Raw genomic sequence first — 20,036 nt, 5'->3', positions numbered from 1 at the left:
GTGAAATTGGAAGCAAATCTAAAACTGACTGATGAGACTGGATTTCAGGACCAATTTTCATGGTTGTTTCATGGTTAGAAAATGCAGTCAGCATCTTGGTCTTAACGTTATAACCGTTAAAACAAGGATTTAAGAGTGAGCTTGCTGTAATTAGTTAAGTGCTGTCTAGTCTCATCCACTGCATGGGACACAGTTCCCATAGGGAAGCTTAAGCTGAGGACACACCAACTCGACATCAGAGAACTAGCATTGACAAAGGCCGCCTGTTGCGTTTGTCGCACGTCACCTTTGTTTTGGCCGACAAGTTGCACCCGAACACATCGCAAAGACTACAGCCGACGGCCAACTACCACGTTCGTTCTATGCCTGCGTGAGATGAAATAACTCTCCACACCAGCAGGTGGCGGTAGTCTGTATTCATCATTCAAAAAGGGAAACCAGAAGACCGAGTACGGAGGATATAAAAGCCGTTGTTCTTCATTCCAGATGGCCATGTCGTTGTGAAAATATGTGTTTGAATCATCAGATGTGATGAAGATGAAAAATGAGAAGAGTCCTCTGTGTTCTTCCTCTTGATTTTACTCGTTGGCTTGCTTTCCTCACGTCCGTTACTATTCTCATGCACTGATTCATTGAAGCTGAACAGTCAATCAGAGTGATTTCTCTCACCGACGAGCTCTTCCGCCGATTCAACAAGCTGAATCGGCCGAAAAACCTCCAACACGGGCAGACTAGCGCTGACGGTGCAGGACACACTGAAAAAACTAGGCAGACAGATGCTCACCGACGGCCGCAAACTGTCCTTGTTTTAATGTTTATAACGTTAAGACCAAAATATTGGAGCGGTGGCTAGTCCAAGCTTGTTTAACTCCTGAAAAGCAATTTGACATAATGACATTTGTAAGGATTATAATTTACAGGATGTAAACAAAACTTTTTGATGAAAAGTGCCCAGTGATTGTATAATGACACGACTGGGCACCATGCTCACTGCTGCGGATACAGACAGGATGGAATGCTGAAAGACTGCACATCTGTCAGCAAGGTAATTACACGCCTTTAACGGAAGGATAAACACTTCTTTCTTCACTGTCAAACATGGCAAACCGGCGTATCATACAGAGGCATGTTTACAGTGGTTAACTTTAACTTAGATACTGCCTTAATTCTCACATATTACACAAAAAAACAAGAGACACTTGATGCAGTATTTCAATTTACTTTTTGCATTTTGTACACTTTTTAGTTTTAGACAGTTTTTAGATTCATTATTCATCGAAAATGCAACCAGGACCGTAGCCAAGATTGAAGAAAAAATACTAAGGTTACGAGTTCCCCAAAAACATTAAAAAAAACAGTCAACCAGCCCAGTTGCCAGGAAGAAATGTTGGCATTGAACGTTTATAGAAACCAGGGATACATTGAATGTAGTGCTGTCAAAGTTAGTCACCCGTGTATAACTCTCCCGTCAGCTCCATTCTCTTTATACATCCATGGTCAGCTCAATCGGGGCCGTTTGAATGCATTTAACATAAATGTCAGTATATGGGTGCTCCACAGTTGTAGCGTCGGCCTATTTGACCACGGAGATGAGAGTGACGGCCGGCTTGATCGCACGTTACCGCGATACGATAACGTTTCCTGTCTATGACAGAGTTAGCATGCAGATTTAGCCATGATGTCTAGCTCTGCTTTTCCTGCAATGTGTGAAACCCAAAGTGTTTCCATACTTTACTGGATGTGTAGTGTTTACCACTTTGGATTTAACATGTGAGGGTGCAGGTCGTATCCACGCAGACCCTCCGCCATATGCTGCTTTATCGTTTCAGCTCGCTGCGGTTTGTTTTGGTTGACGGATACGGAACGGATATGACGTCACGTTACTCAGACTACAACAATAAAAGCGGTAACTTCCTTCTACCTCCGCATAGACTCAAATTAAGCAAATATATTGATTCTGGCATTAAATAATTTATTTCAAAATCGTAAACAAAAATCGTGATACATAGATGAATCAGTTTTTTCTCACCCCTAACTACAACCCCCAAATTTTTATAAATAATAACACGGACATGACCTCAGTGTTTTCAGTCGTATATAGCTACGGCCCTGACTGCAACTTCTCAAAATCACTTCAAGTTAGTTAATTACTTCCTTTATGATAGTAATAAAATGCCTCAAATGCATGCAGTGTTACAGAGGTAGGGCGGATTAGTGTGTATAAAATAGTGGTTATGCCCTTCATTATTTCATGTGCTTAGAGAAGTTGTACCATTGCTGTTTGGCGATAGTCACATTCTTCAGAGTAACATACTGAAAGGGCAGCTGTGTCAGTGAGGAGGCAGCCTGGGGCAGCTTTCCCTGAGTCAAACTTGCACATACAATAGACTTAGAGTTAAATACCAACAATGATGAGTGTCTAACAGTCTCCTCACAGTTTGTCCTTTCTCAATGCATCTCTATTCCATGCTCAAAGTCCAACACGGGTCTCTTCTCTGGCATTAAGTCCCTGTCTTTCCTCTCCACGTACTGCTGCAGGGTGCTGTAACACTGCTCACTCCTGGTGAAGGTGTAGAGAGCAGAGATCTCCTCCCACGCCCTGTGGTTGGGGAAAGGGAACGGCTCGGGGTCCTTGTTCTCAAAGAAGCTCTGCAGGTTTCTCTCGGCCAGTTTGGTGGCGTAGTCCACGGCGAAGGTGTCAAAGCGCTCCTTCTCTTTCTCCACGTAGCGTTTCCAGAACGTGAGCTGCAGGTAGCTGACTTTGGAGCGACAGTTTGTGCAGCAGGTACCCAGGAGGCCTGTGATGGCAGCAATAATGATAATACACCAGCCTAGGATCTGCAGACACACAGGAATGTTATGATGCATACTCCATAGGGAATACATAATCACAGTTAATAAATAGTTTCACTTTTACTAATAAGGCTGCTTGAAGGCTGATGGCATATGTTCACACTCAAGCTGCCAATAGATGAATGTCCAATTGTTAATTATATTAAGATTAGGGTTGTCAATCCATTAAAATAGTTAATCGGGATTAATTGCAAATTAATCGGACATTTTATATCTGTTCAAAATGTACCTTAAAGGGAGATTTGTCAAGTATTAAACACTCTTAACAACATGGGAGTGGACAAATATGCTGCTTTATGCAAATGTATGTATATATATATTCTTGGAAATCAATTATCAACACAAAACAATGACAAATATTGTCCAGAAACCCTCACAGGTACTGCATTTAGCATAAAAATATGCTCAAGTCATGACATTGCAAACTGCAGCTCAACAGGCAACAACAGCTGTCAGTGTGTCAGTGTGCTGACTTGACTATGACTTGCCCCAAACTGCATGTGATTATCATAAAGTGGGTATGTCTGTAAAGGGGAGACTCGTGGGTACCCATAGAACCCATTTACATTCACATATCTGGAGGTCAGAGGTCAAGGTACCCCTTTGAAAATGGCCATGCCAGTTTTTCCTCACCAATATTTAACATAAGTTTGGAGAGTTATTTAGCCTCTTTCAACAAGCTAGTAAAACATAGTTGGTACCAATGGATTCCTGAGGTTTTCTAGTGTCATATGATACCAGTATTTTCACTCTAGCTTTAAAACTGAGCCTTTAACAAAACAGTTGCATAATGTCTTCTGTGGCTCTGGAGAAGCTTTATGAAGTCGAGGGAAATAACCCGGATGATGTCATAGCGATGTCATTTTAGCTCAGCTATAAATTTATAACAGAAAATCTGCAACACAATTGCAGGGGTGTGGTTTTTGAAAGCTATGGGTATTTACCGGAGGATCTAATGCTGTCAAATTCAGGGATGGGATCGGTTTTATTAGGTATTGTGCAGTAGAGAGTTGAGGAAATGAAGGGTAAGAGATGCGGGATAACATGCTACGTAAGTCCCCAGCAGGACCCGAACCATGATTACACCACATGATCCGTGTTCCACTTGACTCATACTAGGGACAAACATTTAGGACATCCTAACCTCTGCTGCTTACTCTTCTGTCTCTTGTCCCCCAACTTTATGGAAGTGCTATACTAAATCACTGGAGTACCCCTTGTTTTGTCTCTTTTACATCCTTCTAAGAATTTACGGGTGTATTTAATATAATTGTAACATGTTTTCAAACATTGAAAAAATCTTCAGTGAATTATGTCCTTCTGTTCCTCCACTAAACACATCCAGCATAACACGTTAACGCAAATTTGTTTTAACGCCACTAATTTCTAACCATGTCATACTAGCGTGTTGTAAAGGAGGCTAAATAATGGTCCAAATTTACTAAAACTGTGATGGCCATTTTCAAAGGGTTCCCTTGACCTCTGACCTCCAGATATGTGAATGAAAATGGGTTCTTCGGGTACCCACGAGTCTCCCCTTTACAGACATGCCTACTTTATGATAATCACATGCAGTTTGTGGCAAGTCATAGTCAAGTCAGCACACTGACACACTGACAGCTGTTGTTGTCTGTTGGGCTGCAGTTTGCCATGTTATGATTTGAGCATATTTTTTTATGCTAAATGCAGTACCTGTGAGGGTTTCTGGAAAATATTTGTAATTGTTTTGTGTTGTTAATTGATTTTCAATAATAAATATATACATACATTTGCATAAAGCAGCATATTTGCCCCCTCCCATGTTAACCTTTATGGTACATTTTGAACAGATAAAAAAAAAGTGCAATTAATCGTGATTAATCATGGACAATCATGTGATTAATTGTGATTAAATATTTTAATAAATTTAGTATTAAATCATCTAAAAGCAAAAATCCTAACAGATGGGGGATCCTGGGACAAAACCATGACGTGAAAAAGTCTGGGTACCCATGATTTAGAGGGCTCGAGAGTCAAAAACATAATAAAAAAAAAATAGAATAGTCAAAATTGAAGCATCAGGGACTGACAAATCCTGGCTTTTAGTCCCAAGTATGAATCAAATTAAAAAAACACTGGATCCTACATTTCCCATGATGCAACTGGATAGCATCTTTTATTAGACCCTCCCTGCCTGGTGATCTTTTATAATTTGCAACAATTTGTCTTGTAAATTTGTGTCTAATTTGTGTCTCCGAATCCAATCTGAGATTATGACATCACTATAACATCATCAGGGTTATTTGCTAGACTTGACAAAACTGCTCCAGATCCAGAGAAGATATTATATATCTGCTTTAATGGGATTATAAGTAGTTTAATGTTTGCTCACCCAGGTCCAGGTGTGTGTCTCCTACCTGTGACTGGGCCCTGAACATCAGCAGCAGCTCCATGCGCTCATCACTGGACAGCTTGGACCGGTCACAGGGCACTCGGGCCAGCTCCTCCCGACACTGCATAGTCTTGTTTTTACAGAACAGCTCCACCACCACGTTATCATCGAGACCACTGACGGCACACTCATAAAAGGTCCCATTGAGCAACGCCACGCAGAGCCACATTATAGGAGCAACGCAAGCTCCGGAGAAGATGCTCGTGAACACCCTGAGGCAGCTGAAGCAGTTCCCGCGGGGGCACAGCTTCATGGGGTTGAGGCAGCAGCCGGTGTAGAGCCTCCACAGCCTGGAGCTGAAGAAGAGACCCAAAACCAGCAGCACCGCCGCCGGGCCCAGCAGGAAAGTCAGCCCGTAGGCGAAGTTCTGGTCGTGGTTGCACGGGCACTGGAAGGAAACCATGGAGAAGACTCGCTCCCCACCTATAGTCAGGAGAGCCATGAAGCTGTAGCCGATGGTGGCTTTCTGGTTCATGAAGAAACGCAGGACAGTCTGGAAGTTATCCATGGTTCCAGCGGGGAGGACTCGGACACCCTCCACGATTAATTACAAAGTCAAAGTGAAAGACAGAGAGGGGAAAGTGAAAAAGGTTGAGTGTCAGCCGGCAGTCATTCCCTGTTCTGTGTTCTTTCACAGCTGAAGACAAAACACCGTCTGCGCCCCTCCCTTTGGCTGGCTCTCTTCTCTGAAGGCTCCTCCTTCAGTCAATCTGACGCTCCCTCCCACCCAGTGCCTCTTTACTCACCACATCTACTCCTTCTCCAAAGGAAAGCCCCTGCTGCTCTGCCACTTACAGCCCCAGCTTTAAAAAAAATTACAGCTTCACTCCACTTCCCTCTCTCTCACGTTTCACAGTTACATCCCTCTTTATGTGATTCCCTCTCCAGCTCTGACTGACTTGAGGCGATCGTTTGAAAGAAATCCTGCCGGACTAGTTTTTTACAAGTCTAGTGATGTGATCGGAATGCAGCCCAAAACAATTTCATGCTGGCAAAACAAACGGAAACACACCAAAGGAACTGAGACATGCTTCTGTTTCTAGTCACTTTTATATGAAGCAGTAATTGATATAACATGAGAATTGATTTGTTTCTCTTCATGCACACACACACTCACCAAACACAACAAACAAGTCTCAGCTCCGCATGACAGCAGCGTGCATTCAACAAGACTTTTAGACTTTAGACTTTAGACTTTATTGTCCCACAAGGGGAAATTCTTTTTCACAGCACTGTACTTGTCAGACACCAATACATACAACAGCACACAGTGACACAGTAACAGTAACAGCAACAGCAATACAACAGGGACAACAACAGAAAATGACGGACAGCGGTACACACTCAGGCCTGTTCAGCGACGCCTGTTGTTTAAGGCGGCTATGACTGCCGGTATCAGGCTTTTCCCAAAGCGAGCCCTATTGCACCTCAGTGTTCTGTACCAGTGGCCAGAGTGGGGCATTATGGTAAGATTCAAGATTCAAGATTCAAGATTGGGTGTGTGATGTCCTGTGCTATTGAGATTGCAATGTGTGCAATGCCTTTGTTGTTGAATTCTGTGAGGTTGGGTGTGGGGAGGCCAATTATCCTGGCAGCAGTGTTGGTTATGCGTGTAAGTTTTGACCGGTTAGTGAAGGATAACATGTTAAAAAAGCAGATGGAACAGTAGAGTAGGATGGGCTGGATAATGCTCTGGTACAGCAGTAGGAGGAGATGGGCGGCAACATAAAGTTCTTTAAGTTTGCGCATGACTGACTTTGAGGTGAAGATGGTTGTCCCCACACCACTGAGTGAAGTGAGCAACTGTGTTGTGATAGTCCAGGGCAGAGTTATTGTCTGTGAGTATAAGTGAAATAAGGATGAATAGACTAGCCAACTTTGAGACTTGAAAAAATGGGAGGATTTCGAAACCAAAGCGGGGGAAATTTGAGTTTCAGAGACTTTGTTTCCTTCATTCTGGTGACTTTTTAAGAATGAAAATAGCAAAATAATAACAGCATATTTAATCTTAAATACTTTTAATTTTACTTTTAATTCTCAGGAAAGGAAACTGAATAATTCGGCCCTCTAGCATAAACTAATATTCATCCGTTTTCATTTATTTATGCTCCTGCTTGAGTATTTCTTTCTCTTAGTTCTCTCCATTTCTCTGTCCTTCTCTCACTCACTGAGGGTCCTATCAGACACAATGCGGCAACGCCACCACTGCGCTCTGAAACCCGTTATTTCCATTAGCTTGCACCGAGCCACGACAGCTTTTCGCCATGTCGAGCAAAGCCCAACTTTGGGCGCTGCGCGTTGTGATGTGTCGTGAGCATAGACTGCCCTCTTCTGCCAGTAAACAACATCAGGTATAGCTGTATTGCCGTCCAGGAGGAAACAGTAGAGCTTATACACGCTGTGCAGCGCCAGAAACAGGTTGTGAGAAGGAAAAGGAAAAAAAAAAAAAAGGCGGGAATATTTGTCATAAATCGGGAGAAATACGGGATAATTGTGACCCCGGGAGGAAACCGGGAGAGGGCGATGAAAAACGGGAGTCTCCAGGGAAAATAGGGAGGGTTGGCAAGTATGAGGATGAAATCAACAATTTTTCTGGAATGACAAAATGGGCAAAAGGGGAAAACATGCATGCAGAAAATCCTACAGAAGGACAGCATTCATTCATTGTATTGAAATGTTTCCATAGAGAACATACCATAGTTGTAGAGACAGAGAGAGGCAGTCAGCAGCACCAGCAGCAGAAGCAGAGCGGAGTGAGAAAGTGATCACATCCTCTTGGTGGTTTCTCTGTTCCACTCCCATAACTACTTAGACTAAAACACTCTGAGTGCATTATACAGGAAGTGGTGAAACCTCCTCTACACGTATGAAACACATCACTGTCTGCTGTTACTATAGTAACACCAACATTACAGTCATGCGTATGTTTTTTTTAGTGTGCAATGGCTGACATCACTGATGCTCATACAGCATGATGGATGTGTACATGTACTGTATGTATGCAATCCACCAGCAGTGCACAGGAAGTGGTCAAGTGGTGAAGATGACACATTTCCTGTTTAAGCACACACAGATATGGAAAACAAGTGATTTGGGGCTCATGTGAATCTCACTCTGCTTCACTGTTGCTGTTGTTGTTCATTCTTAATTGATATCACCGTTCTTCTTTTCTGCCGTGTTGCCAACTGCCCTCTCGTGTCATCTTGTATTTCCTTTAAGAGGACTTATTATGCTTATTTTCAGGTGCATACTTGTATTTGTGGTTTCTACTAGAACATGTTTTCATGCTTAAATGTTCAAAAAACGCTTTATTTTTCTCCTGCCCCCCACCTCCCTCCTGAAAAGCCCAGTCTGCTCTGATTGGTCAGCTGGCCCACTCCGTTAAAACTCTTCAGACTGCGCTCTAGCTCCGCTCTAACTACCTTTGTTTGAATTTTGACACTTGCAGTAAACAGCCAGCAGATGGCACACTTATGGTACGTGTCCACAGCCTGCGTCTTTTCCACGCTTCCCCATTCATTGTCTATGTAAGCAGCCGTGCAATGCATTCTGGTAGCGTGATGGCGCGAGGCTACTTTAAACACAGACGTCCGACACGACTCGCCGTCTCTGGAAACTCCCTGTAAACTTTTAAACTAACTTGTCGATCTAAAATAAAGACAGATTCAGCGCCTGCACGGATTATTTCTAGCATAAAATGTTTTCAGAAACACATTTCGGGGAACTATTTTCGTGGTATAAGAGAAGAAAGTTTCCAAACGAGCCACCGTGTTGGTTCCGGTTTGAAAGCTGAGAACAGCAGCCCACGAGGGAAAGCATTCATCCAGTCAGGTGCTTTGTGTCTAGTGGCAGACCATCAAGCGCCCAATGCTGGGAAGCGAGGCGATCCCTCGCGATAAAAAACGCCCCTGTGAACACGTACCATTACCCTTTATCCTCCAAAAATGGCCGACTTGCTGTTGGTGATTTAAGCCATTCTCCTTTAAGAGCTAAATGTGAGGTGACTCCTGAGGCGACCTCCATCCATACAAAGCACAAGTCTTTCATCGCTCGCTGTCCCTTGGCTCTCTAGACTAAGCCCCGCCACCGTCTACAAAATCAAGAACAGGATGGGTTTCAGCAGGCTCGCTTGAAATGACCGAACCAATCCTCACCATCTCGTCGCCGGTCTTCTGTTTGTCCTCCGCATACTGATGCAAGGTGCTGTAGTAGTGGTCTTTGGTGCTGAACTTGTAGAGGGAGGAGATCTTTTCCCAGGCGTTGTTGGAAGGGGTGTCGATCTTTTCAGGCGTTTTGTCGCTGAAGAAGCTCTCCAGGTTCCTCTTAGCGAGCTCTTTGGCGTGCTCAGCGGTCTTCGAATCAAACATGTTGCACTCCTCCTCAACATACGCTCTCCAGAACTTGAGCTGCAGGTAGCTGACGGGTGAGGTGCAGCGACCCACACAGGTCAGCAGCAGGTTGGACAACATGACAGAGGCGATGAGCAGCCAACCCAGAATCTGTGGTCACACACAGTATGGACTTAGAACCGGTTATAGGAGATATACGAACACATTTAAATAAACAGAGCGCTGCTTTCACTTCCATGTTGTGCTACATTCAACCGTCCAAATTTCTAAATGTTATGCTTTCACTTTGTTAATGTCATCTATAGAGGTTATTTATATAAAAACACACAATTCAAATGATTAGGAAATAAATGTTTAAATATTTGCTTTGATTAAAAAAAAATCTTGGCATTAGTAGTTTTAATTATATATTAGAAGCTGCTTAAATTAAACAGGTTATAATTCCCTCTTCCCTCCAGCGTATACTGTGTAATCAAACTCTAAAAAATAACATTTTACGGATGATGGTAGGCAAGTGATGCTGTCAACTTTGATTTCACTTTATCAGAATATTTTCCTGAAATTTGTCTTGCATCCCAAGGCGATCACTGTGACATAACAAAACACAACATTTAACCAAACAACAAAATAAAACACTTTACAATAAGGAATTTGAGTCGTTACCAGGGAACAAATGAGGAACGAATGAGGAACTAACTGCTGGTGAACCATTAGCTTATGAGTAACACTTCATCAAATTTTAGTAGTAGTGCCTCATTACTTCACCATTATCTTATGATTACTTCTTCATTTTTGTGTGTCCCCCCCCCCCAAGTCCAATGTCATTTCGCCATATACAGCCTAGGAAGAAAGTTTTTGTGACACTTCTTAACCTCTTTTACCCGATGGACCCGGTACCGGTTTCGGCTGAGCTGTGTGTTAAAACACTGCATTTAAAAAACGTCATAAAATGCTGTGGTGGTCTTTTTTCTGAATAGTTTCTAAAAGACGAGGCCTTAACGCGACTAAAACAGCACTCCAAGTGTATTTTGTCCAAACAATGTTTGTTTGGCAATGATTTCAATATTTTAGTTACAAAATCAACACACAAGAAATTTTATTTTTACTTTATAATATATTTGACCGTATTTATATTGAATGTACATACTTGACTTTGGATTCTTTATCTTATTTACATTGTTATTGATCTTATCTGTTATTATCTAAGTTTTACTTGATCATATTTCATTATTATAATAAAACTACTCCATTTGGAGTCGAAATTATATAATTTAGTTGTTTTTATTGATTTTATACTGTTGCACAATGGTAGAATGTGATGATGCACAGGGTAAATGTCATGGCCAAAGGCTCCATTGTGTGCACATAGCCTCCTGTAGTGGATATCAGTAGTATTTTATAGCCAGATTCCCTTTCAAGAGGTAGAAAACCCATTTGGCACACTTTGGGTATCCAAGTGGCCAAATGGAGAGTCCGCCTGGTCCTGCCCTAAACTAAAACCTTTTGTAGAATCTATGTGCTTTGTGTTATTTATATCTACTTTCTGAATGAATTCAGCGACATCTCTGTGCATGGCATCATTGCTATAATGGTGTTATCCACTGTCTAATCTAGAAAACATTTTAGGCGAGGATAAAAAATGGAAATTTTTCCTTTGGTTCATCACAATTTACTCAGGCATAGTAACAGTCACAATGTTGCTGACACTGGGGATGAATTCTCTGAGGTCTTACCTATCCATAGAGACCAAGATCATGTATATAGACCTGGTAGTTGTGGAGCTATTCTTGATTTGTTTTGGGTATGTCTGTCTAGGTGAACCACATCTTCCAGCACTCTATAGGGCTTTAGATGTTAACGTTTTCTTCCTTTGATTCAGTTGGGTAGAACTGTCTAATGTAATATATATTATTAATACTATATTAGCCTATTATCATCATCCACATCACCCTGTTAAGACAAATTCATCAGAAGGTTGATGCATTTGAACTACTTTGTTTGCCAACTTTAACCTCATTAAACCCGGCTGCCCTTGTTGGTAGAGTTGATGTTTCAGGAGAATAATGAGCAGCACTGACCTGAGACTGAGCTCTCATGCGGAGCAGAACATCATCTCTGTCCTCACTGCTGCCGGTCCGACAGGGCAACTTGTGCAGCCCTCGCTCACACCCAGAGCTTTTGTCTCCACACAGAAGCTTGTTATAGGCGGTCACATTGAACCCGGTCATCGCGCACTCATAGTAGCTCCCGTTGAGCAGAGCCACGGCGATCCAGCTGGCCGGCGCCACCAGCGCGGTCATGCTGACCTGGATGAAGGCCGTGCAGGCCGCGGTCAGCTTCCTCCAGCGGCACCGCGGAGATCCGCGCTGGGGCCGCCGGCACAGACCCGTGAACAGCTTCCACGTCTTCTTACTCAGGATGAAACCCAGCAGCAGCAGAGCCAGAGCGGGCACCAGCAGGAACACCATGCCGTAGACGAAGTTCAGCTCATTGCAGGGACACTTGAAGACCGCCGAGGAGAAGATCTGCTCTCCTCCTGCTGTCAGCAGAGCCACCAACCCGAAACCCAGGTTGCTCTGTTTGTTGGCGATGTTCAGAAACGTCTTAAAGTTTTTCTCCATCTCTGACTTCTGCTGTCTGACAGAGCGACTGACACTGATACTTTCACTTCCATCTCTTTATGTGTCTGTCTGTCGTCACCAGTCAGCCCTCTACCACCCTTCCTCAAACCAAACCACCAGTAACTGTGTGGTCACACCTGCTGCGTAATAACGCACGTTGCTAAATAGTAAACACTGTGCTCTGATTTTCTGAGTGTTTGCACTTAAAGTTAGGCCTACAACAGTTGAACACATTTTCACTGCATAGACACTACACACACACACACACACATAGATAGATACTCAGTCTATAGCCTAGATTATGATTAGTGAATATAAGAATTAGGGCTGTTGATCGATTATAATATTGAATCATAATTAATTGTAAATTTTTGTATCTGTTCAAAATTAACCGTAAAGGGAGATTTTTCAAGTATTTAATACTGTTATCAACATGGAAGTGGGAAAATATGCTGCTTTATGTAAATGTATGTATATATTTATTATTGGAAATCAATTAACAACACAAAACAATGACAAATATTGTCCAGAAACCCTTACAGGTACTGCATTTAGCATAAAACAATATGCATCTGAGCTGTCAGCAGGGCCACCAACCCGAAACCCAGGTTGGTCTGTTTGTTGACGATTTTCAGAAACGTCTTAAAGTTCTTCTCCATCTCGACTGCTGTCTCACAGAGCGACTGACACTGACACTTTCATTTCCATCTCTTTATGTGTCAGTCTGTCTGTCGTCATCAGTCAGCCCTCTGCCCAACCCTCACCAAACCAAACCACCAGTAACTGTGTGGTCACACCTGCTGCGTAATAACGCATGTTCCGCTAAATAGTAAACGCTGCGCTCTGATTTTCTGAGTGTGTTTGCACTTCAAGTTAGGCCTACAACAGTTGCAAAACACATTTTCACTGCATAGACACACACACACACACACACACACACACACACACACACACACACACACACACACATAGATAGATACTCAGCCTATAGCCTAGATTATGATTAGTGAATATAAGAATTAGGGCTGTTGATCGATTATAATATTTAATCATTCAATTCAATTCAATTCAAACAACTTTATTAATCCCTCTAGGGGCAATTGGTTTGGAGCAGCTTGTACATTAAAACATAAATAAAACATAGTGACACACAACAACAACAACAACAACAACAACAACAACAACAACAACAACAATATGTAAGCTAAAAAATATATATATAAAACAGGACCCAAAGATTACTGATGTAAATGAGACTAACTAATAAATAAACAGACTGAATAAGAACAACAGAAGGATCAGTCTAATAAAGGATAAAAAGATCTGTGACGGTAAAAGGATTAAAGTCCATAAGAAATATAAAATCTAAGGAGCATTCAATAATCTGATTGCAGAGGGGATAAATGATCTACAATAGCGGTTAGTTTTACAAACCGGTAAACCATAACGACGTCCTAATTAATTGCACATTTTTTATCTGTTCAAAATGAACGTTAAAGGGAGATTTGTCAAGTATTTAATACTCTTATCAACATGGGAGTGGGCAATATGCTGCTTTATGTAAATGTATGTATATATTTACTATTGGAAATCAATTAACAACACAAAACAATGACACATATTGTCCAGAAACCCTCACAAGTACTGCATTTATCATAAAAAAAAATATGCATCTGATTTGTTTTGGTGGAAGCTAATTTCCTCTTTTACACATGAAAGATGAACACGTAAGAGTCCGATTGCATTTAAAGTGGATTGAGGAAGAAGTGTGTTTTGCTGCAATGTGCTCTATTGTGGCAACCACCTGTGATTATTTCTTTTGTTTCTGATAAATGTTTTGTCAGTTTGGCTGACGGGTCGAAATATACTACAATACCCAACATCTTAGTAGATTTACTCAAGTACTGTACTTAAGTACAAATTGGATTTGTACTTTTACTTGAGTAAAGCATTCCCATTTTATGCAACTTCCACGTATCTCCAAATTTGTGATTTAAATGTCTGTGGTAAACTGAAGGATGGAAGTGTTCCTTTATGTGTTGATAAAACCCTCCTCATCTTTATGAAGCTAAATAAACTCTTTAAAAAGCCTCTTGGATCAGCTGGAAAATGCATCGCCACAAAGCTGAAAACAGGGCTTTGATCATCAGACAGACAATCACTAAGTCTATATCAAAAATATATTTTTTTAGAAAAGCTAGATTCATATTTTTAATTATTTGAAATATCCAAACCTCATACAACTACAGAAAAAAATAGAAATTTACTATTTAATAATCTCATACAGCATGATGGATGTGTACATGTACTGTATGTATGCAGTCCACCAGCAGTGCACAGGAAGTGGTCAAGTGGTGAAGATGACACATTTCCTGTTTAAGCACACACAGATATGGAAAACAAGTGATTTGGGGCTCATGTGAATCTCACTCTGCTTCACTGTTGCTGTTGTTGTTCATTCTTAATTGATATCACCGTTCTTCTTTTCTGCCGTGTTGCCAACTGCCCTCTCGTGTCATCTTGTATTTCCTTTAAGAGGACTTATTATGCTTATTTTCAGGTGCATACTTGTATTTGTGGTTTCTACTAGAACATGTTTTCATGCTTTAATGTTCAAAAAACGCTTTATTTTTCTCCTGCCCCCCACCTCCCTCCTGAAAAGCCCAGTCTGCTCTGATTGGTCAGCTGGCCCACTCCGTTAAAACTCTTCGGACTCCGCTCTAGCTCCGCTCTAACTACCTTTGTTTGAGTTTTGACACTTGCAGTAAACAGCTAGCGGATGGCACACTTATGGTACGTGTCCACAGCCTCCGTCTTTTCCACGCTTCCCCATTCATTGTCTATGTAAGCAGCCGTGCAATGCATTCTGGTAGCGTGACGGCGCGAGGCTACTTTAAACACAGACGTCCGACACGACTCGCCGTCTCTGGAAACTCCCTGTAAACTTTTAAACTAACTTGTCGATCTAAAATAAAGACAGATTCAGCGCCTGCACGGATTATTTCTAGCATAAAATGTTTTCAGAAACACATTTCGGGGAACTATTTTCGTGGTATAAGAGAAGAAAGTTTCCAAACGAGCCACCGTGTTGGTCCCGGTTTGAAAGCTGGGAACAGCAGCCCACGAGGGAAAGCATTCATCCAGTCAGGTGCCTTGTGTCTAGTGGCAGACCATCAAGCGCCCAATGCTGGGAAGCGAGGCGATCCCTCGCGATAAAAAACGCCCCTGTGAACACGTACCATTACCCTTTATCCTCCAAAAATGTCCGACTTGCTGTTGGTGATTTAAGCTAATGCATTCTCCTTTAAGAGCTAAATGTGAGGTGACTCCTGAGGCGACCTCCATCCATACAAAGCACAAGTCTTTCATCGCTCGCTGTCCCTTGGCTCTCTAGACTAAGCCCCGCCACCGTCTACAAAATCAAGAACAGGATGGGTTTCAGCAGGCTCGCTTGAAATGACCGAACCAATCCTCACCATCTCGTCGCCGGTCTTCTGTTTGTCCTCCGCATACTGATGCAAGGTGCTGTAGTAGTGGTCTTTGGTGCTGAACTTGTAGAGGGAGGAGATCTTTTCCCAGGCGTTGTTGGAAGGGGTGTCGATCTTTTCAGGCGTTTTGTCGCTGAAGAAGCTCTCCAGGTTCCTCTTAGCGAGCTCTTTGGCGTGCTCAGCGGTCTTCGAATCAAACATGTTGCACTCCTCCTCAACATACGCTCTCCAGAACTTGAGCTGCAGGTAGCTGACGGGTGAGGTGCAGCGACCCACACAGGTCAGCAGCAGGTTGGACAACATGACAGAGGCGATGAGCAGCCAACCCAGAATCTGTGGTCACACACAGTATGGACTTAGAACCGGTTATAGGAGATATACGAACACATTTAAATAAACAGAGCGCTGCTTTCACTTCCATGTTGTGCTACATTCAACCGTCCAAATTTCTAAATGTTATGCTTTCACTTTGTTAATGTCATCTATAGAGGTTATTTATATAAAAACACACAATTCAAATGATTAGGAAATAAATGTTTAAATATTTGCTTTGATTAAAAAAAAATCTTGGCATTAGTAGTTTTAATTATATATTAGAAGCTGCTTAAATTAAACAGGTTATAATTCCCTCTTCCCTCCAGCGTATACTGTGTAATCAAACTCTAAAAAATAACATTTTACGGATGATGGTAGGCAAGTGATGCTGTCAACTTTGATTTCACTTTATCAGAATATTTTCCTGAAATTTGTCTTGCATCCCAAGGCGATCACTGTGACATAACAAAACACAACATTTAACCAAACAACAAAATAAAACACTTTACAATAAGGAATTTGAGTCGTTACCAGGGAACAAATGAGGAACGAATGAGGAACTAACTGCTGGTGAACCATTAGCTTATGAGTAACACTTCATCAAATTTTAGTAGTAGTGCCTCATTACTTCACCATTATCTTATGATTACTTCTTCATTTTTGTGTGTCCCCCCCCCCCAAGTCCAATGTCATTTCGCCATATACAGCCTAGGAAGAAAGTTTTTGTGACACTTCTTAACCTCTTTTACCCGATGGACCCGGTACCGGTTTCGGCTGAGCTGTGTGTTAAAACACTGCATTTAAAAAACGTCATAAAATGCTGTGGTGGTCTTTTTTCTGAATAGTTTCTAAAAGACGAGGCCTTAACGCGACTAAAACAGCACTCCAAGTGTATTTTGTCCAAACAATGTTTGTTTGGCAATGATTTCAATATTTTAGTTACAAAATCAACACACAAGAAATTTTATTTTTACTTTATAATATATTTGACCGTATTTATATTGAATGTACATACTTGACTTTGGATTCTTTATCTTATTTACATTGTTATTGATCTTATCTGTTATTATCTAAGTTTTACTTGATCATATTTCATTATTATAATAAAACTACTCCATTTGGAGTCGAAATTATATAATTTAGTTGTTTTTATTGATTTTATACTGTTGCACAATGGTAGAATGTGATGATGCACAGGGTAAATGTCATGGCCAAAGGCTCCATTGTGTGCACATAGCCTCCTGTAGTGGATATCAGTAGTATTTTATAGCCAGATTCCCTTTCAAGAGGTAGAAAACCCATTTGGCACACTTTGGGTATCCAAGTGGCCAAATGGAGAGTCCGCCTGGTCCTGCCCTAAACTAAAACCTTTTGTAGAATCTATGTGCTTTGTGTTATTTATATCTACTTTCTGAATGAATTCAGCGACATCTCTGTGCATGGCATCATTGCTATAATGGTGTTATCCACTGTCTAATCTAGAAAACATTTTAGGCGAGGATAAAAAATGGAAATTTTTCCTTTGGTTCATCACAATTTACTCAGGCATAGTAACAGTCACAATGTTGCTGACACTGGGGATGAATTCTCTGAGGTCTTACCTATCCATAGAGACCAAGATCATGTATATAGACCTGGTAGTTGTGGAGCTATTCTTGATTTGTTTTGGGTATGTCTGTCTAGGTGAACCACATCTTCCAGCACTCTATAGGGCTTTAGATGTTAACGTTTTCTTCCTTTGATTCAGTTGGGTAGAACTGTCTAATGTAATATATATTATTAATACTATATTAGCCTATTATCATCATCCACATCACCCTGTTAAGACAAATTCATCAGAAGGTTGATGCATTTGAACTACTTTGTTTGCCAACTTTAACCTCATTAAACCCGGCTGCCCTTGTTGGTAGAGTTGATGTTTCAGGAGAATAATGAGCAGCACTGACCTGAGACTGAGCTCTCATGCGGAGCAGAACATCATCTCTGTCCTCACTGCTGCCGGTCCGACAGGGCAACTTGTGCAGCCCTCGCTCACACCCAGAGCTTTTGTCTCCACACAGAAGCTTGTTATAGGCGGTCACATTGAACCCGGTCATCGCGCACTCATAGTAGCTCCCGTTGAGCAGAGCCACGGCGATCCAGCTGGCCGGCGCCACCAGCGCGGTCATGCTGACCTGGATGAAGGCCGTGCAGGCCGCGGTCAGCTTCCTCCAGCGGCACCGCGGAGATCCGCGCTGGGGCCGCCGGCACAGACCCGTGAACAGCTTCCACGTCTTCTTACTCAGGATGAAACCCAGCAGCAGCAGAGCCAGAGCGGGCACCAGCAGGAACACCATGCCGTAGACGAAGTTCAGCTCATTGCAGGGACACTTGAAGACCGCCGAGGAGAAGATCTGCTCTCCTCCTGCTGTCAGCAGAGCCACCAACCCGAAACCCAGGTTGCTCTGTTTGTTGGCGATGTTCAGAAACGTCTTAAAGTTTTTCTCCATCTCTGACTTCTGCTGTCTGACAGAGCGACTGACACTGATACTTTCACTTCCATCTCTTTATGTGTCTGTCTGTCGTCACCAGTCAGCCCTCTACCACCCTTCCTCAAACCAAACCACCAGTAACTGTGTGGTCACACCTGCTGCGTAATAACGCACGTTGCTAAATAGTAAACACTATGCTCTGATTTTCTGAGTGTTTGCACTTAAAGTTAGGCCTACAACAGTTGAACACATTTTCACTGCATAGACACTACACACACACACACACACATAGATAGATACTCAGTCTATAGCCTAGATTATGATTAGTGAATATAAGAATTAGGGCTGTTGATCGATTATAATATTGAATCATAATTAATTGTAAATTTTTGTATCTGTTCAAAATTAACCGTAAAGGGAGATTTTTCAAGTATTTAATACTGTTATCAACATGGAAGTGGGAAAATATGCTGCTTTATGTAAATGTATGTATATATTTATTATTGGAAATCAATTAACAACACAAAACAATGACAAATATTGTCCAGAAACCCTTACAGGTACTGCATTTAGCATAAAACAATATGCATCTGAGCTGTCAGCAGGGCCACCAACCCGAAACCCAGGTTGGTCTGTTTGTTGACGATTTTCAGAAACGTCTTAAAGTTCTTCTCCATCTCGACTGCTGTCTCACAGAGCGACTGACACTGACACTTTCATTTCCATCTCTTTATGTGTCAGTCTGTCTGTCGTCATCAGTCAGCCCTCTGCCCAACCCTCACCAAACCAAACCACCAGTAACTGTGTGGTCACACCTGCTGCGTAATAACGCATGTTCCGCTAAATAGTAAACGCTGCGCTCTGATTTTCTGAGTGTGTTTGCACTTCAAGTTAGGCCTACAACAGTTGCAAAACACATTTTCACTGCATAGACACACACACACACACACACACACACACACACACACACACACACACACACACACATAGATAGATACTCAGCCTATAGCCTAGATTATGATTAGTGAATATAAGAATTAGGGCTGTTGATCGATTATAATATTTAATCATTCAATTCAATTCAATTCAAACAACTTTATTAATCCCTCTAGGGGCAATTGGTTTGGAGCAGCTTGTACATTAAAACATAAATAAAACATAGTGACACACAACAACAACAACAACAACAACAACAACAACAACAACAATATGTAAGCTAAAAAATATATATATAAAACAGGACCCAAAGATTACTGATGTAAATGAGACTAACTAATAAATAAACAGACTGAATAAGAACAACAGAAGGATCAGTCTAATAAAGGATAAAAAGATCTGTGACGGTAAAAGGATTAAAGTCCATAAGAAATATAAAATCTAAGGAGCATTCAATAATCTGATTGCAGAGGGGATAAATGATCTACAATAGCGGTTAGTTTTACAAACCGGTAAACCATAACGACGTCCTAATTAATTGCACATTTTTTATCTGTTCAAAATGAACGTTA

General features: G+C 41.7%; 5 protein-coding genes across 5 annotated transcripts in view; 1 reads left to right on the top strand and 4 right to left on the bottom strand.

Moving 5' to 3' along the window:
• The window catches only part of cndp1 (carnosine dipeptidase 1), a 149,696-nt gene that overhangs the window by 53,056 nt on the left and 76,604 nt on the right, over positions 1–20,036 (bottom strand). The gene's annotated exons all lie outside the window — the stretch shown is intronic.
• On the bottom strand, positions 1,204–5,994 carry LOC141779597 (calcium homeostasis modulator protein 5-like). The gene is made up of 2 exons (XM_074654493.1): positions 5,250–5,994; positions 1,204–2,838 (listed from the first exon to the last, which is right to left on the bottom strand). Exons 1-2 carry the CDS (start codon positions 5,790–5,792, stop codon positions 2,449–2,451), a joined length of 933 nt encoding a protein of 310 aa, XP_074510594.1. The 5' UTR covers positions 5,793–5,994; the 3' UTR covers positions 1,204–2,448.
• cnot10 (CCR4-NOT transcription complex, subunit 10) overlaps positions 6,500–20,036 on the top strand; it is a 41,477-nt gene continuing 27,940 nt past the window's right edge. Inside the window, exon 1 of the mRNA XM_074654471.1 lies at positions 6,500–6,750. The gene's annotated coding sequence lies outside the window, so the exon portion shown is untranslated. The remainder of the gene's footprint in view (positions 6,751–20,036) is intronic.
• Positions 7,414–12,255, bottom strand: calhm6 (calcium homeostasis modulator family member 6). The gene is made up of 2 exons (XM_074654490.1): positions 11,712–12,255; positions 7,414–9,783 (listed from the first exon to the last, which is right to left on the bottom strand). The coding sequence occupies exons 1-2, from the start codon at positions 12,252–12,254 to the stop codon at positions 9,358–9,360; spliced, it is 969 nt and encodes a 322-aa protein (XP_074510591.1). The 5' UTR covers position 12,255; the 3' UTR covers positions 7,414–9,357.
• On the bottom strand, positions 14,478–18,547 carry LOC141779572 (calcium homeostasis modulator protein 6-like). The gene is made up of 2 exons (XM_074654457.1): positions 18,004–18,547; positions 14,478–16,075 (listed from the first exon to the last, which is right to left on the bottom strand). The coding sequence occupies exons 1-2, from the start codon at positions 18,544–18,546 to the stop codon at positions 15,650–15,652; spliced, it is 969 nt and encodes a 322-aa protein (XP_074510558.1). The 5' UTR covers position 18,547; the 3' UTR covers positions 14,478–15,649.

This window comes from Sebastes fasciatus, chromosome 12 (assembly GCF_043250625.1).
Source record: "Sebastes fasciatus isolate fSebFas1 chromosome 12, fSebFas1.pri, whole genome shotgun sequence".
Taxonomy (NCBI): Eukaryota; Metazoa; Chordata; class Actinopteri; order Perciformes; family Sebastidae; genus Sebastes; species Sebastes fasciatus.
Note: the sequence above shows the minus strand (reverse complement) of the source record. Positions and strands in the feature narration are given on the sequence as shown.